Raw genomic sequence first — 23,261 nt, forward strand, 5'->3', positions numbered from 1 at the left:
AGTGTTGTTTTTGTCTGTTCCTGATTCAATGATCTTAACAAAGAAATACTCAGAAATGCAATATTAGGCTTAATGGTCTATTTATCTGTCTTCCATCATCAGAAAAATGCCACATGAACATGTTAAAAACACAATTTTCATCAGAGACTCATGCAAACACAGCAATACACACATAACTAACGGCAAAACAAAAAAGATATGCTGTTATGTAAGATTTAATTTGCTTAAATTTGTTTATGATGGGGTTAAATGGGTTCAGCTTTAAAACGAGCTCTGTGTCCTTGTTATGTCGTTATCTGTTTCAACAATATTAATGTAATAAATTGCATTTAACATTGTTGTTTGATAAATTTTTATTTTTATTTTTTAAAGTTAAGTTAAAATAATGAGATTTATTAATAATGTTTGTCATTTTTCCAATAGAAATAACACATTTTCTCCCTCAGCTTTTGCTTTTTTGTGCAAAAGGGGCATGTGTTGTGTTGAAGAAAGGGATATCAAACAAGTTTAAAAAAACTACCCTTTTTTATACTAAAAACTTTGAGGTATACTCTAAAGTGCAAAAATCTATGGAAATTATTCGTCTAACTCCATATACCGGTACTCCTCATGGATAAGTCTTTTGCAGATAGTAAACAAAAGTGAGTGATTTCACAGAAACAAACTAAATGGCAGAAAGTCAATTAGTCAGATAACAACAGAGTTTGAACAAATTTACTAAAAAAAAACAAAAAAAAAACAGAATCTCTGAAAGGACAAGTTACAGTTTTCAGCAGGATGTTCTGGATATGTCAACTTTTTTCTTTTCTTTGTTGTCTTTTCTGGTTTGATTGAATACATTCATAATATGTACATTTGTATTCATCTTTTCACAGAGGTGAACTCTAGCCTGCACTGAATCTTCTCCTTTATGCCTCATGTGTTTCTGGTCAGGTGATCAGGAGGAAGTTAACAGGGAATGAAGTTTTTTCTATTGTTGACCCTGCACTTTGAAGCACTTCTGCTCATTTGACATGCCTTAAAAAACATTTTGAATGGGTCCTATTGGAATCTCTATCATAGCTTAAAGCTACATTATACATTTTTGCGCATTTATTAAATTTTGGTCCTTCATGATACCGTGCATAGATGTCTGTTGAGGGTTTAAGTCAATGGATCTTTACATGAATTCGGTTTTGAGGTGTTCAAACTTTTTGGTTGGTTGAGAAATAGGCAGTTTAGGTGTATTTTATGTCGTTTTTACGCAATTATTACATAAATCTTTTCCAACTGTGGAAGATTTTTGTGAGATGCATACACAAATTAGTGGCTTTCTACGACCGTTCTACGTATGTCTAATGGACTTTTCACGCATTTACCACCTATGTTTTTGATTTTCATATCACGTTATAATTATGTAATCTTCATACAAATCCCTAATGAATTGAATTGCATATAAACAGCACAATAATCGCCCACGGAGTATGTTTTACTTTGATTGACGTTTTCTTTGCTTGGTTTATTCGTACCTGCTTTTATTGTGGTTCATTCGTGAGGCATCTGTGTAAATTTGACGTGAAGACCAAACATTTTCTCACTTTTTTCACATATACTCACATATTACCAATTTTCATCCGTGCCATATGCGCAAAATGTACATAGTGGCTGTGTAACAAGGTCTTAAAATGTTTATTTAGCTTTTTGATGTTGCAAATAAAGTTGAGTTAACTCTTCCCTGTTTTTACCTGACCTATCAACAAACTTTTACCAAAAAAAAACATGATTAGCATCTAAACAAAGTACTTAAAATGCAAGGAAGTAACACAGGAGCAGCTTAGAGTGTAAATAAGAATGTTGGATGAACTTTTGCTGTGCTTTTGTGAAAAAACTATACCTTGGCACACTTGTTAGATAGGATAGGACATTGTGAAACTCTCTGTCCGTGATCTCACTGAACGCTGGGAATTCTGGGAACACGATGACCGGGCTGCCATTATCCCCTCTACCCCCTAAAAGAAAGACAAAGTAAAAGACCAACATTTATGTCACACATGCGGTTGTCAGTCTAAAAGTTCCTCCCGCAGTTGATATAATAAAAGTGAATTTAAAAGAAATGTTGCCCCCAAAAAAATGACAGTTAAACTGGAGCTTTACTACATTAGAATTGATCAATATGTAAATTCAACCTCAGGCAAATAAATAAAGGTGAATCAAAAGAATTTGATAAGTGCAAATTTCAATTTCAGGATATCTGTTGAACAGATGGCCCCACACTAGAAACACTGGTCAAAGTCATTTTAGCAGACAGATTTTCAAGCAGGAGGATGAAAAATAAAAAGGCTACAAGTATGTTTGTTGACTGTCTGTTGAAGCCGGTTTTGTAAAACGTCATGTCTGAAGTGGTGAAGTGCATTCATGAACAGGCCGGCCTCCTTTAGACACAGTAAAAACAGGCAAACACGTCCTTTTCCTTGCAGAGCAGCCACTCTTTCAGAGCATGTGGCTGGAATTTCAATCTGTCTGCCTTTTCTTCTCTCATCTCCATGGCAACAGCAAGTGCATGGTCATGCTTTCTTCTTGGATGTTTCTCTGTGAGATGCTTCTAAACCTGCTGTTGGAAGTCGCAAATTGAGGATTTGAAATGCCAGGAGTGACCAAAAAAAAAAGGAAAAAAAAGAATTGAATTGTACCGTTAATTCTAGAAAATGTACCACTTAGGAAATCTTGTAGTAGAATTTCCATCAGACTAAATCCATATCCTGTAAACTGATCTGCTGTTTTTAACCCTTGTGCTATCCTATGACCCCACCCTTACATTAATGTGTTCCCCCTACCATGACAAAGGTGGATAAACCTGAATAGGATTTCATGTAATCCATGGACACCAGTGAAGATCACAAATCATTGAAGAAAAAAGGTTCAGAGCACTGTCTAGTGGGTCTAGATGACCCAACTCCCAATGTTAAAGTGCCTAGGATAGCACAAGGGTTAATAGAACGCTGGTAACTAATTCCTCCATTCTGGGATCAATAAAGTTCTATTCTATTCTATTGTTTTTCTAACACTTTTCTCAACAATATTTGGAAAATACCTGCTTCTTTCTCACATACATTGTTTTATGACATTGTCACAATTTAACACATTAATAATTTCTCCTCATTTTTCTAGCTAATTTAGACTCAACAAATTTAGTAACTTTTTGTAGATGTAAAATGAACTTTACAGACAAAAGTTCTGATTTTTATTGTGTTGGGGATTTTTCTGTTTTCTCTAATCGATTTTCTTTCCGTTCCTAGAAAAGGTCTTGCCTTTTGTCAGGCCCTTGAAGAATATAGTTCTTATCTGTCTTGAATAAATAAAGGTTTAATTAAAAAATAAATACCAAAACAACTGTATTTCCTGCTAAGGTGTCATAGGTACTGTGGAATCTACCCTTCATACTTTGTAAAACAAAATACATAAATGTCATGTTCGCAGATGCAAAAGGAAAAAAAATCCTTTAGGTAAAAAAATATACATTTTAATTAATTAGAATATCAACCACAATTTGAATTCATCTAACTAAATAACAGTAAAAGCCATAGTTCTTTAATAATAATGCATTAAGACATCATACAGACTTGGTTCATGTTTTTGGTTTATTATTGATCATTTTGATAGAAAGAACTTAAAGCTAAAAAAAAGGTAGGATCAGTAGCAACACTTAAAGTTGTAAGTTTAGTTTTTTCAGTCTTTGTTTTCACACAAAATTTTTTTCCATTTTCCTTCTTTTTTCTTTTTAAAGTTGTATACAGATCAAATATTTATATTTTTGACAATCCTTTGATTCCAAGGTAGATACACAATTTATATAAATTAAAGAGAAAAACTGTATAAAACAGATCATGTTGACCTGAATAGACTGGAGCTTTTAAAGTAACATGAAGACCACAAACAGAAAAGTGTCAACTGATATGAAAAGAGCAGTACAAATAAAAGGTAGTGAAGAGGAAAAAGAGATGATCCATTTGCATAGCAAATGTTAAATACCAGATGAAGAGAATTTCCACTAACTATGCAAATATCAACAGAACAGAAAACATACTGCAGTCATAACAGGTGAAAATGAAGACAGCAAGCGGTTTATGCGTATTACATAGCATTTGAAAGTACAGGAAAGTAGAATGAGTTACCTGAAAGGAAAGCAAACTGTTTTTTGAGGTCGGTGGTGATGTCTGCTGCTCGGAGTGGACTGCTGTCCAGCTGCATGATCTCATCTGGAATGAATAACAAGACAGAACTCTGAGCTCAAGATAAAACCCGGGTAAAGTTTGCACATGTTGGTACAGATAAATGAATGTCACTGCTGGTTGTGCATCCTAACATTCACACATTTGAACTCATACCAGACTATGGCTACATTCACACTGCAGGGCTTCATGCTCAATTCGGATTTTTTGAAAAAAATCAGATTTTTTTGCAAGGCCGTTCACATTTTTAATTAGATGCGAACTTTTGTGATCTCCTGTGTGACCGTGAAATGACCCAGAAGTGACCCGCATGCGCAGAAGAGTACTCAACGGTGAACGACGTCACTCGTTGTTTGCGGAAGTAGCTAACGTTAACAATGGATGTCAACAACAGTGTTGTCAACAGCGGAGCTCTTTTTGCATTATTACATTTGTTTTCACAAAGGAGCCAGCACAATTACAATCTTCTCATTTTAAGAAGGCAATGGAGCCAGGATCGTCTGTACCCACTGTTCTGGAATTGGGATTTGAATGTGTGCTGGATGTTGTGTTTTACGGAGGAAGGAGAACGATAATAAAAGAAGGTTTCCCCCAGCAGAACTGCAATTGACTCTTTATTAACTCGCTCTGGAGAATCTAAGGGTCCGAACAGGGAAGTGAACCCCGGAGGAGGATCCGCCTTCTGTCCCCCACGCTTCTGACCACGGTTGGAAAGGGAAAAAAAAAAGTCATGGCGGGTAAGGTTCAACACCACGCTTGGCCATTTCGCAAGAAATTTTTTCAAAAACTGCCCGATTGCAATAAGAGCTCTCGAGTTTGACCTGAATAGAGTCGTCACCCCAAATATTAATCAAATCGGTGACCTCGCTTCTCTTCCACTGACTGGTCTCAGCAGCATCGTCCACCATGGTTGATGTTTATGTTCTCGATGCCGCCTACTTCAACGCAGAATGATGACGTTTGTATCGTATCAATGATGTACGGGTCGGATACATGTGGCCTGGCCGTTCAGACGGAGGTCGCATTTTAAAAGATTGGATACATATCGGATTCAGGACCACATACCCAAATGGCCTGGGTCGCAGTTGAAAAGATCGGATCTGTGTCATTCAGACCGTCATGAAAAGATCAGATACAGGTCACATAGGGGAAAAAAAAAAATCGGAATTGGGTCATTTCAGCCAGCAGTGTGAACGTAGCCTAAGTTGTGTCATTGGAGCTACAATTCAGTACCAATGATGGAGGTTCTATTGCTTTCTGAAATCTGTTTGTCAGAAGTCAAAGCTCTGTTTCCCCTCTAGTCATTGGCAGGAACCATCTCCAGATTTGTAATCACACTACATCTCCCGGCAACCCCAGCACACAGTATCTGGATGCCACACACCTGACTTTCATTTACAATCACTCACAGCAAACTTAAGCACTGTACTGAGCTTCACTCAGTGTTAAGTATTGTTTGTGCTACTCTGCCTGCATTACAGAGCGTTACATCTGGATCAGATCTTCTGGTTTCCTGACCCCGTTTTGTCTCTGACTCTGTTTGCCTGCTGCCTGCCCCGATTCTCACCTGGATCCTGACTACTCTCATTTCCTCTCTGATGCTCCCTTGCCCTTGTTATTGACCCCTGCCTCCCCCTTTAGCTTTGTGGACCTTTTAGCTGCGCTAATAAACCTGCTGCAATTGGAACCAGACGTCTGCCTCTTTTGTGACACTGTTAAATTGATTTGTTGTTTTTTATGTTAACAGGAAACCTCCACAGACTTTTGCATCTTAAATTCTAACCCATTGGCCGATTTTCTTTAAATCAACATAAAAAAAATCTGCCAATAGGGTCAGAAAAAAATTCTTATTTTCAGGAAAACATTCTAGTTACTACGACATGTTTTCTCAAACTAAGATTATTTTGCTTTGGGAAAAATTTCTTGACAAGATTATTTTACTTGCAAAAAATAGCACAATTTCTCATGAAACATGGGGCATCTTCCTTTCCTAAATTCAGTTTTTGCAGTGTATACTTTGTTGGGAGATATTTTTTTGAAAGAGATTTGTTTAGACCGTGCCCCCATAATCCATTCACTGATTATACGTGGATCCAGAAGAACCTAATGCTACAGTTTTTTTTTAAAGAGGCTGCTTTCAGAAAGGAGTCAAATCCTACAGAGTCCCACATTAAAAAGTCAGATTTTACACCAAAAATAGACTTTTTGATAATCTGGTTTAAATTTTTTTCAATATTTTGGGAACATTAGATAAAGATGTCAAATGCCAATTTTTTTTAATATTAATTGAGGCTCTTGACAATTTTTTAGGAAATAATTTGACGGAAGACAAAAACCACAGAATTTGTAAGTGGTAACATGAAAGTGGAATTTTAAGTGGTTCTTTTTATTGTTTTAACAAATAGTTTAATCCCCTTTGACCTGCCCTCTTTGGCTGAGCAGCTGCTCAGGAAAATAGCGACTTTTCTGTTGGTTGTATCTCCATAGCAACCATTTTATGTTTTGGAATTGGTATTTTGTCTATCACACCTACCGTCCAAATATGTTCGTCTCATATGCCAGATCGTTTTGTTAAAGTTGAGCCAACAACTCATGCATTAAAGTTACACAATATAACTGTAAAAAATGTGCAAGTAAAAGGAAAACAGCACTTATATGAGTTGGCCAAACGAACGCAATTCAAAATCTGCAACTTCTAAAGCCAACTTTTCTCCCTAAAGTAGCTTCCCAACGGTGTTCATGGGGTTTAAAATGATAGATTGAGGTCAACAAAACTTCGGTTGTGGTGTCTGTGAAAATGGCAAAATTGGCAAATTTCACACTTTGATGGAAAACGGCCACCAATCTGTAGGTCCTGTGGCCATCCCATAACAAATTTAAAATGTCTTTTGGGAATCCCAGACGTGTGTGAATTATTTATTTTTGAGCCCCATAAGAGATTTTGGCCCTTTTCGTTTTTTGATAATCTTCTTTTGCTGTGATGTCATCTGTTTTTTAGGGAAGGGGGTTGTTCAATATGTCAAAATTGTATTTTCCCTGCATACTATGTGCATGCAAATTTTGGTGGGTTTTTAAGTATGAAGCAAGGGAAAAAAATTTGCTCAAAGGTGCAGTAAGAAATAAGGATTGCATAAACAATTTGGCCCTTGGTGTCCAGGACTGCTGTGGGATATGATCATGATTGTCCATCATAGAGACAAAGCTGCAGGTGTCAGGGCATCACCAAGATGTTCAAGAACTTTCACATGAAGTAGACTTCATGACCTCCATCATTTTATGTTGCTCTAAATGGCCTTTACTTTGTCACCCCGCCACACCCTGCCCCCAGAACCTCCCACGTGTATCACATCAAAGGCAACACCCCCTCCAGGCCAAAATAGAGGCTATTTTGTTACTGAAAAATCCCCTCCTGAACGCCCAATTTCAGCTTCAACACCTTCTCACAGACACTTATTATTCCAGGACTCCTGCAGAAGTCTCTTCACGTCTCATCAATTGTAAACAATTGGAAAAACCCCTCCAGCCTCCCTTGTGAAACACGAGGCCAGTATCGGATGCAACTGAAGCTCTCGTCAAACAAACAGCGAAACTATTTCAGTCCAGTTTCTGAACTCTGACCGTCTGAGGACGGTGAAAGTAATCCAGTGTATGACAATGAATATTCATTTTTTGATCCTTTTTAGCTTCAATTGCTGATATACAAAGAAGGTGCTCCAAATTTTAGGAGAAAGAAAAAGATCCTTTTAAGCAACAAATAAATAAATGTTGCCTTTTGACCAATAACAAAAGATGACACACCAATGTCGATACAAAACAGAAACTCAATAAATACTGCGTAAAGAAAGAAATACTGATCTGTAACCAGAAGTTTAAGTGTCAAAGTACTTTCTACTTTTTACCATTGTAAAACTATCAGTGTGTTATTGCACCACTTTGATGTAGTTTCATCAGTTCATAAAGACCAGGTCTTTTGACTGAACTAAAGTGGGTCTTAACATGCTGGATTCAATGTTTAAATGGATTGCCTTTGCTTTTTGTAGTTAATTTAGAACATACTTTGCAAAGTTGATTCATGTTTTCATTTTATTTTGTGGGTTTTCTTCTGAACAAACATCTAATTAAGTCAAACTTAGATTTAACAGATTCGCAGTTGACCCCACCATGTCAGAAAAATTAGTTTTTATTCATTCATTTATTTATTTGTTTGTTTATTTAACAGGGACAGTGCACATTAAAAGCATGGTTGCAATGCGCCAGAACTAGCCTAAATGCTATTTCTCATCTGTAGTCCCCGGACAGGTGTTAAATTGTCAACCTAAAAACTTCAAAGCATGAATTAAATACATAAATTGAAAATATACATGTACAATAAACAATCATTTAAAATACATAAAACATGTCAACAGGGAAAAACATAAAAACAAATATAAAAGACACAAAGGTGACAGATCAGACAAGGAGGGGCAGGCATTAAAATAGTTCAATGTAGACATGTTTGTTGTGATATAAACCAGTTTTTTAGGTGCTTTTTGAACAGAGTGTATGTGGTGACATCTCTTATAATGTGAGGAACAGAGTTCCACTCTTGTGCTGCTGTTACGGTAAATATTTTCAAAGCCTTCCTAGAAGTCTTCTAAGTATTTATTAATGCCGTTTTTAGCCAAAGTAAAAAACAAAACAAAAACCTGTGTCTTTTATAAAAAATAGTTTCTGCAGAGGAGCAGTAGCTCATTAGAAGTTTGCTTGGCACAGTGTAAGCCTGCCCTTACTTCCCATTATCCATCTGTTTACACGCTTGCCTGCTAGCGTACAGCCTCTCACAACCCCAACCTAACGTTGTCAGTGCAACAAAAATGGTGCGCAATACAAAAGTTGTCCAGTTTTGAGTCGGATGTCAGCTCAGATGAGGAAAACAAAGACCTACATGAAACAGGTCGTCTAAAAGTGGATGCATCCGAATGGGGCAATCCAGGGAGCTTTTGACCCACTGATTGTGGCTTCAGTGTCATAAATACAAGCTTTTCCCAACAGCATTTTTTCATCTGCTCCTGATTCAAATGGTTTTGAATAAAGGAATACTCAGAATTTTTTTTTAATGACCGCCATTATCAGACAAAATGCAACAAGATCATGTTAAAAACACCAAAAACACAATTTTGGTTGGAGTGGCTCTTTAATTAAACAACTTTTGCTGCTCATAGTGATAAAGGAACAACTGCTGCTATGCATAAACCCTTCCATGACTCTCCCTACATGCCCACACATAAACGCACACATCCACCACATGCTGTTTGAGAAGTTAATGTTCTTCCAAAGGCTTAACGAAGGGAATTAGCGTCCGCTCACGCTCAGGCTGACAAATCTAACCTTAGTGGGTCACTGTCACACACCTGGACAGCCCAACAGTACTGACACAGATTAAACAAGGATAGAACACACCAACTGAGACACAGGTTGGATTTCTGATTCTACATTCATACAATTAGAGGTCCAGCTTCAGATACACGCAAAAAGTCAAAACAGTTTATTTTTCTGTATATGTCCTGGTCGGAGTAAACAGTAGTGTCAGGTATTTTGTCCTCATCTAAATTTGAAAGCAATATTTTTAAACTGTTGCAGAATTTTTCTTCATGCGTTCCTTCACTCACAATAACTTAAATATTTCATTTTTTTTCAGATGATAAAAGTGTTGCTATTGAGTGGCTGCATCTGTACAAACCGGTCAACAGAGAACACCATGCTGAGTCCAGTGGAATTATAATAACAGCCATTGAATGCTGCAGATAACCGACACAGAGCATGACAACGCTGGAATAACTTCCTCTTCATAGAGCAAACGGGAAGTTGAGGTGATCTCTACATTAAACTCAATTTGCAAATCCCGAATGTTTTTCCGTCTGTCAGCAGCAGGACGTCAGAGGGACGTGAGGGTGTTTCGAGATTTTTTAAAAACCATGGTGGAAATGTTTTTTCGATGGGTCAGAAATACGGTGACAAAAAGAGATCGACACCTACCACAGATCCAACTGCAGCGGCGAGACAACCTGCAATAAGTCTCCATTTCCTCGATGGATATCCGAACTAAATGTCCACACCCCTCTGCTGGACCCAAACAAACACTCAAGGCTCTCCCCATCTTTTCCTCTTTGCTTCTCTCATCCTGGTCCCCAGGTTCTACATTTTTCAGTGGTTCCGTGTGATGGCCTCCATCTCTTTCTAGTCTTTCTTTGCGTTCTTCGTCATCCACACACAGGAGTTCCCATAGGGCTGTACTCATAACCGAGTTCAACTCTACTCTCTCCTGGCATCCATTTGAACTTAAAAGCCCATCTGATTGAAGGTCTATGTTAAACCCAGATTGTAAGTCAAACTCTGGTTCCTCCTCCATAAAAAAGCCTGAATCTAGCATTTCCTCTTCTCCCATTCCATTCCTTGTTCACTCTTGCTCTGCAACATTTGTTCTGTGAACAAATTATTGCATAGACTGCTTCCTGGTCGAGCTGACTCCACCTCTCCTCAGACTCCACATCCAGCCTCCTCCTGCTGCCAGGTTACAGGTGCTCAGCAGCCTGCAAACATCAGTCAGTAACTGAGAGGACTTCCTATTCTAACCTCATGTTACCTTTCCTTTATACAAAAGCAGCAGTGTAGAGCTCATTCCCACTTTTTTCTCTTCACCCATCCACCCTTTTCCGAGCCCTGAAAGGACAAAGGCTACAGTCTCCTCAAATGACAGACGATCCAATTGTGACCCTTTAAAAGCTCGTCAGCTATAGGAAATAAAATGTTGCAAAGTAAAATGTCAGTGTTTTAGATAATGCAGCTTGCACGGCTCATGTACCTCACTGAACAAAATCCCTTTTCTGCCTTATCTCACAAGATGAGCAGCAAACGTACAAAGCCTCCATTTTAACCGCCGGACCATTGATGCAGTCCCTGCCTTCCTAGTTACCCATTCACTGACTTTCAACTGAGACCTCTATTCTTGCTAATTTCTATCAAAAGGACTTTTTCTACAACTTTGTGACAGAAAGAAGCATTCCCAGAGAGACACTGTTAAACTGACAATTTACTTTTAAATGCAGTGACTCAGAGGACTCATAAAATAGATTTCTCCATTGTTGTATAAAAAAGTAATTTCCTGAGATTAAAATGTGAAAAAGAAAATAAAAAAGGGTAAAAGAAACTGAAGGTTATCAGTTCAGTTAGAGAAACTGAATGAATTAGCGTAAAATGTCAATGTGAGTAGGTGTGTACACTAAGCAGTAGACTGTGTGGGGTTTTGGTGGCGTCAAAATAATCTATAGGAGTTTCTTTATTGAATTTCAAAAAGAATATCTATCTAACTACTATATCTTTACAAAACATCAGATTCATCAACAAAACTGTTAACAAAGTAACTTAAAAAAGGTTGAACTGCCTGTTCAAGAGCTAGCATTAGTTATTAGTTCTTGCTTTTACATATTGTATTTATATATTGTAACCCTTTAGGTAAAGAATTAGAGTGTATCGTATAGCAACAAAGATAGTTGAATCTGTTGTGTATCAGTTAGTGGAGCATGTATCGAGATGCATATTAAAACCTGCAAGAGGAAAAGATACACAACCCCATTACAGCCCCATCCAGATCTGTACTTTTGTGCTTTCATTTTCTGAGCCGTATAAAGTGAAGGCTCCTCTAAACAGATATAACTGTCACTAAAGATCTGGCTTGTTGGGAAGAGACTAGAATAGTGATAGTAATGGATGTCAAAAATGCACCCAAATGTTTTTCTACATGTCCTAATCTTTTTTCTCTTTTTTGGAAGGTAAAACAAAACCATGAGAAAACTGACTGGTTCTGCTGTTCTGTAACACTTAGTCTGGTGTAAACTCCTGTTTTGGAATACTTTTACCCTCCAGGCAGGCTCAAGCATCATGTGACTGAAACTATTACCGAAAAAGGTTGCTAGTTTGACTTATATCCTTATAAGGAAGCCAACAATCCCAACTCTGGCAATTAGGGTAGCACACTGTATGTGACATTAAGAAAACAGTTACTATAAAGGTTTTTTTGAACATATTTTGAACGGCTAAAGATTTAGCTTCATAAGGTGGGCTGAAAGATCAACAGAAATAAATTTAAAAAGTCACAAGCAGTGTTTTATGCCCTCTTTCCCCCCCAAGTAGCTTCCCAATGATTCTGGCGGAGTTAGAAGTGATAGATCAAAAATCCCTAGGAGGTAAAAGGTACTAAAAGATTGTTGTTTTTTTAGGGAATTCAAGATCGCAGCCTTTTCTCAAGTCAAACAAAATTTCAGTTGTGGTTTTAGATTTAACCTGGTGATGTGTGTGTGTGTGTGAAATTTTGTGAAGAACACTTGAACAAAATTTTTTCCCCCCAAAATTCAGAGAAAATGTGAAAATTGCAAAATTTCACACGTTGACACAAAATGGCCACCAAGTCGTAGGTCCTTTGGCCATCCCATATTTAAAACTTCCTTTGAATATCCCAGAAACGTGCGTTTTGGTTTTGTTAGTGGACTTTGAAGTATTTTTTTATGAGCCCCAAAAGAGATTTTGGCCCAATACATTTTTTCATCATCATCATGTCATCATTTTTTGGGGGGGAGGGTATGATCACAGTGGAGCATTGTTTAGCGCTCTTGCCTCACAGCAAGATAAGGCTCCTGGTTCAAGATGAAATGGAAAAAAAGGAAAATGTTCACCATGCCCAAAATGAATTTTCATCAGGTACTAGGTGCATGCAAATCTGGTAAGTACTAAGTTTTTGGTAGGAGTAAAATGTTCGCTCTAACGCCTAACACAGAAGGATGAATTAAGTTTTTTTTTTTTTTGCAGAAGCAAATAAACTTTGCTTCGGGAAACGATCTGAGAAAAGTCTAGGGAGCAAAAATGAACAAAACCCCCCTGCCTCCCATCCCCAAACACAACAGCAGCAGGAAGACTCAGACAGAGTGTACACTCATTTCTACAGTGAGCTCCCTTGAAATTTGCAGAAAAAGGATCAGCACTTCAGCAGATGAAGAGATTTATAACTACTTTATAGGTCTGCGTTTTTGCTTCTCTTTCACTGACTTGTAGTTTTAGAAAAAAAAATCTGCCTTTAATTTATAATCCTTCTAGTTAATGACTTTTCCAGAAGTTCAACCAAAAGGAAAAATTCTTTAAATATCATCCAGCTGCAGCTACTGACAAACCCTCCCTTCTAAGCAGCCAAGCAGTTTGGAGCACAATCAGCAAAAAAATCTTCATACATGCTACCCTGGTAAAAAGACGAGAGGGTAGAGATGTTGCAACATGTAAATATAGCATTTTTTAATATAGTGAGCGGATGAGCTGTTACAAAGTTCATGCCCTTTGACAGTATTTGCAAAAACACGTTTTGAAATCTAGAGCTATGCGCAAAAGATGCATTAAAACCAAATTTATAGCCTCTGACTCACAAGGTTTAAGTGGTACCATTTGTATGCCTGTATCCAATTCAGATGCTCGATTCTTCTTCTTCTTCATCGTCCTTCTTTTGCCAAGAGCAGAACCTTTGACAAACACTAGCAACTCCAGAACAGAGACAAGCAGGAATCCTGCAGCAGCGCATCTGCAGGTAAAGGGGGGCTGTGTGCAGCAAAGGCGACGGAGAAAAAAACCCACCACTGCAGCTGGGAAGATCTGCTAGTTGCGGCACAGTCACGTGCTTTCACACACAAAATGTTATGCACAGACACACAAGCAGCTCAGAGGGACGGGGAGCTCACAGGAAATACTGTGTCTGAGGGTCTAGGCATGGTGCCCTACAGAACCCGGTCCATTGCTCTCATCGGGAACGCATTAAGAACAGAACTCTTGCTTGCATAAATTTCTCCACATGTGCACAGATGTGCAGTAGATTCTACACAAACACGCACGCACACACAGTAAGTGTTTCCCTTACTGTCACTCTTACCATCCCAGCCTGTCCAGGAGTTTTTGTGGCCGGCGGTACTGAAAGGGAAAGGAGATCCAAACCCAGAGATGTCCAAGTTCTGGATCAGATGGCTGAGGCGGTTCACAATCCTGTAGGATGCCTCCCCACCTTCCCGCAGGAATTCATGCAGAGACATGACTGCTGGACTTGCACAGAGGACGACCCCCTCAAAGCTCCAACAGACCTCAAGATGCAAACATAGGAGGATTGTCTTTCTGTTGTAAAGTGCCGGGTCACTGAAGACCACAACGCCACGCTCTCACATGCATCCCACGATGAAATCTCTGCTCTGGATACATGCAAGGCAAGCCCGGCATCCTCTGCAGTGCCACATCCAGGGACAAGCGCAGAGCAAAGCGGGTAAAAACAGCTGACTCACTCTCAGTACGAACTCCACTTCCAGCCTTTGTTTACTCTAAAAAGTCAGACCAGATCCAGAGCCGCACACACACACTTGCAGAGATGACAACACAAAAGTGCTCCCAACACTTCTGACACTTGAAAGTTGTGAGAGGGTTCTAGGAAAGCACCAAGAGGGAGGAGGTGGGGATGACAACAGAAGTAGAGGGCAGCCGGTAGGGCACAAATCCCCTTCTGCTCCTCAGGCTAATTATATTCCTTCACTCTTTCACTAATCTGCCCTTTCTTTCCCTCTTTTAATCTCTCTCAATTCACTATATTCATGTAAAACAAGAATGCAAAATAAAAAAATAAAAATAAATAAAACACAAACACGAGAAACTGTAGATGCTATTTAGATTTAAATAAAAACTATAACGCTACACAAAAACATTCTGACACGCACAAGAAGCGAACCGTGTGAATACATTGTAAATTGATACAAAAAATGAAAGCACTAGTTTCTTGCAAATTTATAAACTTTTCTGTGTACCGGTATTTTATTTTTGAACAAACTGAATCTTATAGTTAAAAGGGGAAAGCAACCTGCAACTTTAAGGTTTAAAAAGAGGAAGGAGAGCATTCTGGGATACTAATGAGGAGACTGCAGGGGACCAGACGCAATGTCAGTTCTGCATCCAATGACATTCACAGTTCCCGCTCCTGAGCTCCAGGTCATCCATCCCACTGACAGGGAACTCATTTGTCCTTGAAGCTGTGAAAGCATAAACACAAAACACACACAGACACACACACCTCTATGCTCTGTGCTGCAGTGATGGAGACTCTGCTGGTAGCAAATATAAAATGATAGACATTTATAAATCAGTCTTCTAATCCAGCACATAACTTTGAAAAAAAAAGCATATTCTGACCATATGTTCACCTTTTGAAACAAAACAATTACTTTAAAGTCACTACTTTCAGAAAAAGTAGTGACTTTTTTCACTACTTTCACTACTTTCAGAAAAAGTAGTGACTTTTTTCACTACCTTCACTACTTTCAGAAAAAGTAGTGACTTTTTCTGTAAGTATTTTTTTTTAATTTGGTTCTATTGTGGAATGTCAGAACCATGGGGATTTTTTGAGTACCAGCTTCAATTCACACGGATTTAGGCTAAACCAAGGAGCGATAGTATAAAGCCAACATTTTAGTTTCAGATTCAATTTCTGTTTTGACATTGAAAAACAGGTCCTGGCACAGAGTCATGTTGGTATAAAACCTCCAAATAACCACAAGTGTGATCGGCTAAAGCAGAACAGCTTCAACCTTGTTCCTCGACAGGTCTAGAGCTTCTTCTTCATTAGAACCTGAGCCATACCTTTCAGCTCACCTGCAGGAACAGTGTTATGATAAATAAGGACAGAACAGGCCTAGGTTAAACTGACCAGTCGATATCGGTTCATTTTGAACGATTCAATTCTCTGCCCTCAAATGGATCCAGGATATCTTTAGCCAAAACTTCATCCAGTGTGACTCAGAGATAAATGCTTGGATACTGAACAGTGCAGGTAAAGTTTTCCAAATTCCTTGGATTTCTTGCAAGATAATCAAGTGTAAATGAAATGTGTACAAACAAGTAAACAAGAATGAATGTCAAATCCATTTACATTTTAGTTGTAGTTCAGCCAACTGTTGTTTTTCCACATCCAAATAACCCAAAGGGAACAATACTAGAACATTCTACACACTGTATGGTCACATGTCTTTGCTAATTTCAAAGTGTTTGGACTGGAATGATGGACGGATCAGTTTTTGCTGACATCACATGTGTGTTGTCCGCTGTATTGCACTTGGTGATTTTAACTTTAGAGTAAAATAAACCTACTGTTCCTCAATCCAAATAGTATTTTACAAAATCAATACAAATCATTGATTTTATTTTAAAACTATTTTATAATGGTATAGGTCGATTCGATTAACACCTTGTGTCAAACAGATCAATCTGGTTGGATCGTGATAATATAAATCGATTTGTCAATTGATCGTTACACTCCTAGTCACAAATGTCAAGACTCATCAGCAAAGACAACAAAACTTGCACACATAAATGTCAATATGGGATTGCTATAGACACTTCAAGAGCCCAAAAAATTACTTTTCAAGCTCAGATTGTTTCTCTGAATCACACACCTCCTGGTTTCGCTGTCTTGAGGATTGTAACTCCCCGGAGGTGCAACTACAAAAACACAAACATATTCTAGGAACGCTGGATACTCTGAGCCTTTCACTGCTGCTTATGTAACTGCAAACCAGTGTCAAAACATTTTCGGCAACCCAAAGGTGCAGGGAGTGCTGAGACAGAGGGGACGTGGGTTAGCCAGCCTCTCTGCCTCTCATGCATTAGTCTCAGTCCAGTCTGTCAGTTTGCAGAACATGAACTGCATTACAATGAGCACAACAATGTCTTGGACTTCCATTCTTCAGAGTAACTGCACTTTAGAGGGTTATCAAGAAGTTGCTGTTCGTTTGAGTTGCTTTGTCTGTCTAAAACTCAAATGAGCAGCAAACGTCTTGTTGAGCTGCACTGAGGAGCCGAATTTATCTGACAGATTTGAATAAATGGGGAATTTTCACAGATTCAATTTCAACTAAAAAGTCTAAATTGTGTGCAACAGAAAGTCAGTCCACGCCACAAAAGATGATTTAGGAGCTTAGATTTAACCACCAAGACCTTCAGCAATCCACTCTTTTGTCAATTTTTGCAGTTGCTGGATATAAAGACGTGGCAACAAGTATGAAAGGTCTTCTACAAGAAAGTGTTTCCCCTATAGAGCATACAGGCTCTATGGTTTGGCTTCCTCCATTCATGCAGACTCTCTGGAGGAACTCAGAAAGGTTTTTTATGGCAACTAACCGACTAAATGCTAAAACACTGAGAATGTGATGCTACAGCAATGCTTGTTTCTCTCTTCCTTACTAGACGACGGCTAATCATGCCAGCCTGCATCCATCTGGCCCAACACCTGCTCTGCCTTTAGGGATGAACAGCACAGCTCACTTGCTGAGCTTTCCACTCAAACAGTTTAAGGGACAACAAGCGACTAAGATCAAGAATCACCTATTTGCCTCCTAGACAGCTGGGCTGCCCTAAACATGCCTAAGCTTATTCCAGATTCACCTCAACTTAGAGCACAACGTGATCAGAAAGATGCAAGACATTTATACCCTGAAAGACAACACATATGTGCATTTACAACATTTTTTTATGAAGAGAGTACAGAGAAGGACTGCAAGGGAACACCATGGAGAAGCTGCAACCTGGAACTCAATGAAGTGGATGAAACTCTTTAAATCAAACAGAAGTAGGTCAAATGTGTGTACTGGCACATGCATGTATGCATATGTACAACTGTTTATTAAGATATTTCTTAAAACATTTTCTTTTATCTCGTGACTTTTAAATGGCTTTCTTAATTATTTGTTTTATCTGCAACATACATGTCACTTAATCACTGGATCCACATAGTAACCATTTTTACATTTTGCACAGAACAGACATGTTTATATTTGGTATCATATTTTATTTTTTGCACTGATATGGTGACTGCGTTTAATATTTTTTAACATGCAGACAGTGACAATAAAAGTATATCGTATCTTTAATTCTAGGTTGTCCTAACTGACTTTTCACAAGGCAGGATCTTTTTTTTTTTAAATTCCTGACATGACTATTTTGATTTTTCCCAGAATCCTTCATCACTGCCCCTACTTGCTGTCTTCTTCAATCAGTTATTTCAGTCCTTGCTGAGCTTCTGCTTCTGACCTTTTGCTAATATTGTGCTGTTTGCCTGAAGCATGCATTATAAAACTCATATATGTATGTATTTCAAATAATATTTTTTGAGCTCGAATGAATGCAGTTTCATTCCTCCAGCTTGCCCTGCTGCCCTTGTCCCTCTTTCCACCCACTCACTGCTGACAGGCTTTCACCATCTCTGCAGCTGAGACGGAACTCAGACAAGCAGCCCCTGGTATGATGGCTTTAATAAGACAGGAGCAAAAACATGAAAATGATAGCTTACAGAGCAACACAAAACATAATATAGGCTGTGTCTCCTAAAAAGAAGAATAAAAAAAAAGAGAACCACAATCAAAGTCTGGTGCAGATAGAAAAAGAAAAACATTGAAGGTTAAAGATCTTGAAGAAATACTAATAGACCATTCAGAGGCTGCTCTGCATGAAAACTACGAATGCAGGAACACCTACCTGTATCTTTAGTCATACAATTATGTTAAAAATTATGCTAAATAACCACACACACATACACACAGTTTCTTTTGTGCAAAGACTAGTTTGAATGTAATTCCAATCCATTTCAGTTCATTTGTGCACAGGTTACCAACAGAATGGAGCTGCCAGAGAAAACCAGCCTGTAAAACCACCAAACAAGGTCTCTGTTATAATCAGACTGAATATTCAAAATGTGTTTTTTCTAAAAAAGAATATTAGCTATAATAAAAGTATGACACGATGGTTCGGTTAAAGGTGACAATTGTTTACTTCTCAGTTTGCTGTTTTGTGTTACAGGAAGAGGATTATTCAGTGGTAGAATCTTCCTCTCTTGTCCTCCGCCCTCAAACCCGTTCTGCGATGCACATCAACACAGAAAGGGTAGCTTTTGCTGAATCTCATATTTTCCATTTTTCGCCGCTGTTGCATTTACCCATAAGGTCAAAATACTTACAAAAAAAAATGACAGATCCTCAATGTCAGCTAATGCAACACGAGGAATGTAAACTTGTATCCATCCTCAACATCTGCTAGAAGATGTTGGAGAGAAGGGTTGGACTGTTTAGGTCACAGGTCTCAAAATCACGGCAGGAGCAGATGAGGCAGGATTTCTGAAAAACCAGCAGGGCCTCAAGGCCTGGAATATGAGACCCCTTGCTTAGGTGATTCAGTGTATACAAGCAAAATAGTTCATTTCCCATCATGCCTATCCTTAATTGATCAATTAAGCAGGTTGTCCTTTCAGGGAACAGTTAAAATTAGCTGAATAGTTTTAGGTTTTGGACAGAACTATTAAAGAGGACGGCTGAAGGAAATGTAAAGGTATTTTTCACAGGAAAGTTATTTCATCCTCTGCCTAGAGTTACTTTTTTTTAGAATTAATTTTACATTAAAAAGATGATGATAGCTTTCTTATCAGCCACAAACTTTATAAGCTAGATGTCAAAAAGAAAGGCTGAGGAAAAATATGCTTAGCTTCAGAAAGCAGCATAATGGACAGCAGCATATTAAACTCAGTTCTGGTTTTGCTTGGCTCTCCAGTTGTTTTAGATGCCTGCACCCCAAACCATGTGATAAAGACCATTATGACCATGCATTTTTGGTGGTTTCCCCACAGTTATCACTCACCTATGCACTGTGTGACAGATCTCAGCCTCTCCAGCAGCTCCCCGAGGGCCATCTCCTCTGTCTTCATCCAAAAGATCATCCTCCAGAGGGACAGCGGAAGACCAGCCCCCCAGCCTAAACACCCTTTCTTTGGAAGTAGAGACAGCTTGCCTGCTGTATTCCCAACAATACTTTGGATAGTGGATGATGCTGAAGTGGGAGGGAAGAGGGAATCTGCGCCGACAAGCCCACCAGAGCAGAAGGAATAAGGGAGGGTGAAGTTGCCCAGAATGTGACTAGCTGCTGCCTAATTCTGCTTAAAAATGTAGGATGGAGGCTACGATCGGATGGTAAATCCCACCACTTTCATTTAAAAAGGCGGCGAGCCAAGATGACTGAGAAAAATAAACGCCAGAGGAGAAGGATGCTGGAGAGGCAGATGATGGAGAGATGCTGAAGATGGAGCCACAACCCCCCCAGCAGCAACACCTGAATCCAAAAAGATGGAAAAATGGCATCAGTGGAGGTGCGGTGGAGTTGGATCAGAAGACAGCCTCCCTCAAACATGCATGTTTCAGCCTCAGCATGTATGATGCTGCAAACCTGTGCACACTTGGCAAAGAGAGAGAGGGGGAGGGGAAGTGAAGGTCAGCCTTGCAGAATCATGCAAACGCTCTATCCAACAGCGACACCCAGTGTGCACGGAAGGCACGACAGCTGCGTCATGGTCTGCGTCTGTCTGACTGGCTCCACTGGTTATGCTGCAGTGCCACCTGCTGATGACAAACGCTTGTAACTGGAATAAGCTCTGCAGGAAGAAGCAGTTACCAATAATACTTATATTTATCTTTCTTTTAAAACGTTTGCACATTTTTGAAGAAATTGTACATTTGAAAATTTAGGATGAACAGGATTTGATTTTAAATAAACTGAAGCTTGAATGTGACAGAGACAATTATGAGACATGGAGACTTAACCCTGGAGAACTCCAGAATAATTTTCTTCTGAGTTTTTGAACATGATTTTGACTTTTGTTTGTTTGCTTGTTCATCTTGAATAGTAGCAATAAACAGCAGCCACATAAAATAAAAATTTAAGAAAGGCAAAATAAAAAATAAAAAACAGCAGCCAAATTTGTCCAGGGTTAATTGTGCTATCCAAGGCATTTTAAGATTGGGAGTTGGGTCATCTGGTCCTCACAAGACAGTGCGCTGAACCTTTTTTCTTTAATGATTTGATTTGTTCACTGGTTTCCATGGATTATATGAAATCCTCTCCTTTATCCACTTTTGTCATGGTAGGGAGAACACGTCAATGTAAGGGTGGGGTCATCTGGACCCCATAAGATAGCACAAGGGTTAAAAAGAAACAAATATGGGAAGGCCAGATGTAAAATCAGAGGCAAACAGTGTAATCAAAGCAAAAGGTGGCTACTTTGAAGAACCTAGAATTTGACATATTTTCAGTTGTTTCACACTTTTTTGTTATGTACATAATTCCATGTACATAATGCTGTAGCCAACAGGGTTTGGCAGCAGAGTTACCATAAATGGGTGAATGGGACTGTGACTGTAAAGTGCTTTGGGCCTTCGAGGAAGGTAGGAAAGCACTATACAGTATATTCCATTTACTATCGACTATGTTTGCTCCATTATTATAAATAATTATAAAATAATATATATAAAATAATATATATATTATTATATATATTATAAAATAAATCAGTGACTAAATAAACACTTTTTGTCCAACTGTATCTCTTCCAAATTTTTTCAGCTACTGTATATCTTTCATTGATGTTACACACTCTACAATAATTGCAAAGCCTTTGTAGTCTCACAGTGGATGATTGTTTTTCAATATTACCATCAACACATTCATTTACATTTAAGAGCATCTACACATCCACTCTTGTGATAGACTTTGCTCCACTATGACAACAGCTTTATAATTTACCATGTTAAATATTTAATGTGAATTGACAAAGCAGTTAAATGTTCTTCAAGCTTAATTTTTTGGTTTTAAAACCCTCTGTTACCTCGTAAAGCTATTTTAAAACCTCAAGCAGTCTTTACAAGGAGTGCAATGATTTATTTAAACGACTCCATTCATATCATAATTTGTGGTTGACGATACGATCCATAGTTGATATCGGTTCATTTTGAATGATCCAAATCTCTGACTTAAAATGGATCCAGGATATCTTTAGCCAAAACCTCAACCAGTGTGACTCAGTGAGAAATACTTGGATACTGAACAGCGCAGGTGAAGTTTTCCAGACTCCTTGGATTTCTTGCAAAATAATCAAGTGTTAATAAAATGTGTACAAACAAGTAAACAAGAATGAATGTCAAATCCATTTACATTTTAGTTTCCTAAAGTTCAGCCCACTGTTGTTTTTACACATTCAAATAATCCAAAGGTAACATTATGAGAACGTTCTAGCACACTGTATGGTCACGTCTTTGCTAAATTAAGCGTTTCCACACATGGGACTGATCAGTTTTTGCTGTCATCACGTGTTGTCCGGTGTAATGTACTTTTTTGTTTTATATTCAATTCATTTAATCTTGAAACAGTTTTGGAATGGTATTGTTCAATTTGATGAAAAACTTGCCTGAGACAGATCCATGTGGCTGGATTGTAGGAATAAATCGATTCATATGATCGTTACTCCCCTCATCATTACATTTATTATGGCTCTAATCATTAGATAATTCTCAGTTGAGTTATTTATGCTCTGTTGTAAATATATTACACAATTTGGTTTTATCCAAAAGTGAATAATGTCTCAACTTTCATGGGATTTATGTTTTAACGCTACACAGATAAACCACGATCATCCATTTAAAAAGGCTTTTTTAGATAGAGCCTTTTTCCAGATCTTCACATCAACATAATTCTAGAATATTCTATTAGGAGAAAGTGATTAAAATCATTTAAGTCTCCCCAAGTTGTCAACCGTCTTTTTTTTTTAAATAGTCAAAACCTGGAAGCAACTAAGGGCAACCTGATGAATCTCCACTGTCTGCAAATCCAGAGAGGCTGATGTTAAAAACAAACAGAAAAAAAACTAAAAAGGACAACAGTTTAGAGAAGTATTCTGAGGTTAAATAGAAAAAAAAGTTTAAAGAAAACCCTCTTGTTTAAAAAATTAAGATTCCTGATTACCTGATTGAGCCACAGAGGCTGACACCATCAGAAACCTGCGAGGAGGAGAAGGAATAACGGGCTGCAAATGTCAACACCGTCAGTTTGCATCCAACATTAAAACAGAAGCAGAACAGATCGATCATCAGATCTATTATACTCTCGTAAGTGACTCCTCTAATAACATCAACATCTGAA

General features: G+C 38.3%; 1 protein-coding gene across 6 annotated transcripts in view; it reads right to left on the reverse strand.

Annotated features, from left to right (window-relative positions):
- Nucleotides 1-20,653, reverse strand: part of LOC101172033 (guanine nucleotide exchange factor DBS) — a 42,364-nt gene extending 21,711 nt beyond the window's left edge. The window contains exons 1-3 of one of the 6 annotated variants that reach the window (XM_023950794.1): nucleotides 19,935-20,653; nucleotides 4,152-4,235; nucleotides 1,874-1,988 (exon numbers count right to left, since the gene is read on the reverse strand). In XM_023950794.1, coding sequence (XP_023806562.1) covers nucleotides 1,874-1,988; nucleotides 4,152-4,235; nucleotides 19,935-20,013 — 278 coding nt within the window. In that variant the 5' untranslated portion in view covers nucleotides 20,014-20,653. Of the gene's footprint in view, nucleotides 1-1,873; nucleotides 1,989-4,151; nucleotides 4,236-10,223; nucleotides 10,576-13,654; nucleotides 13,884-14,151; nucleotides 14,437-19,934 lie in introns of those variants that run through there. The other 5 variants (XM_023950793.1, XM_023950795.1, XM_023950790.1 and 2 more) reach the window with 5 other exon arrangements.
- Nucleotides 20,654-23,261: the final 2,608 nt, after the last annotated feature.

This window comes from Oryzias latipes, chromosome 21 (genome assembly GCF_002234675.1).
Source record: "Oryzias latipes chromosome 21, ASM223467v1".
NCBI classification, from domain to species: domain Eukaryota; kingdom Metazoa; phylum Chordata; class Actinopteri; order Beloniformes; family Adrianichthyidae; genus Oryzias; species Oryzias latipes.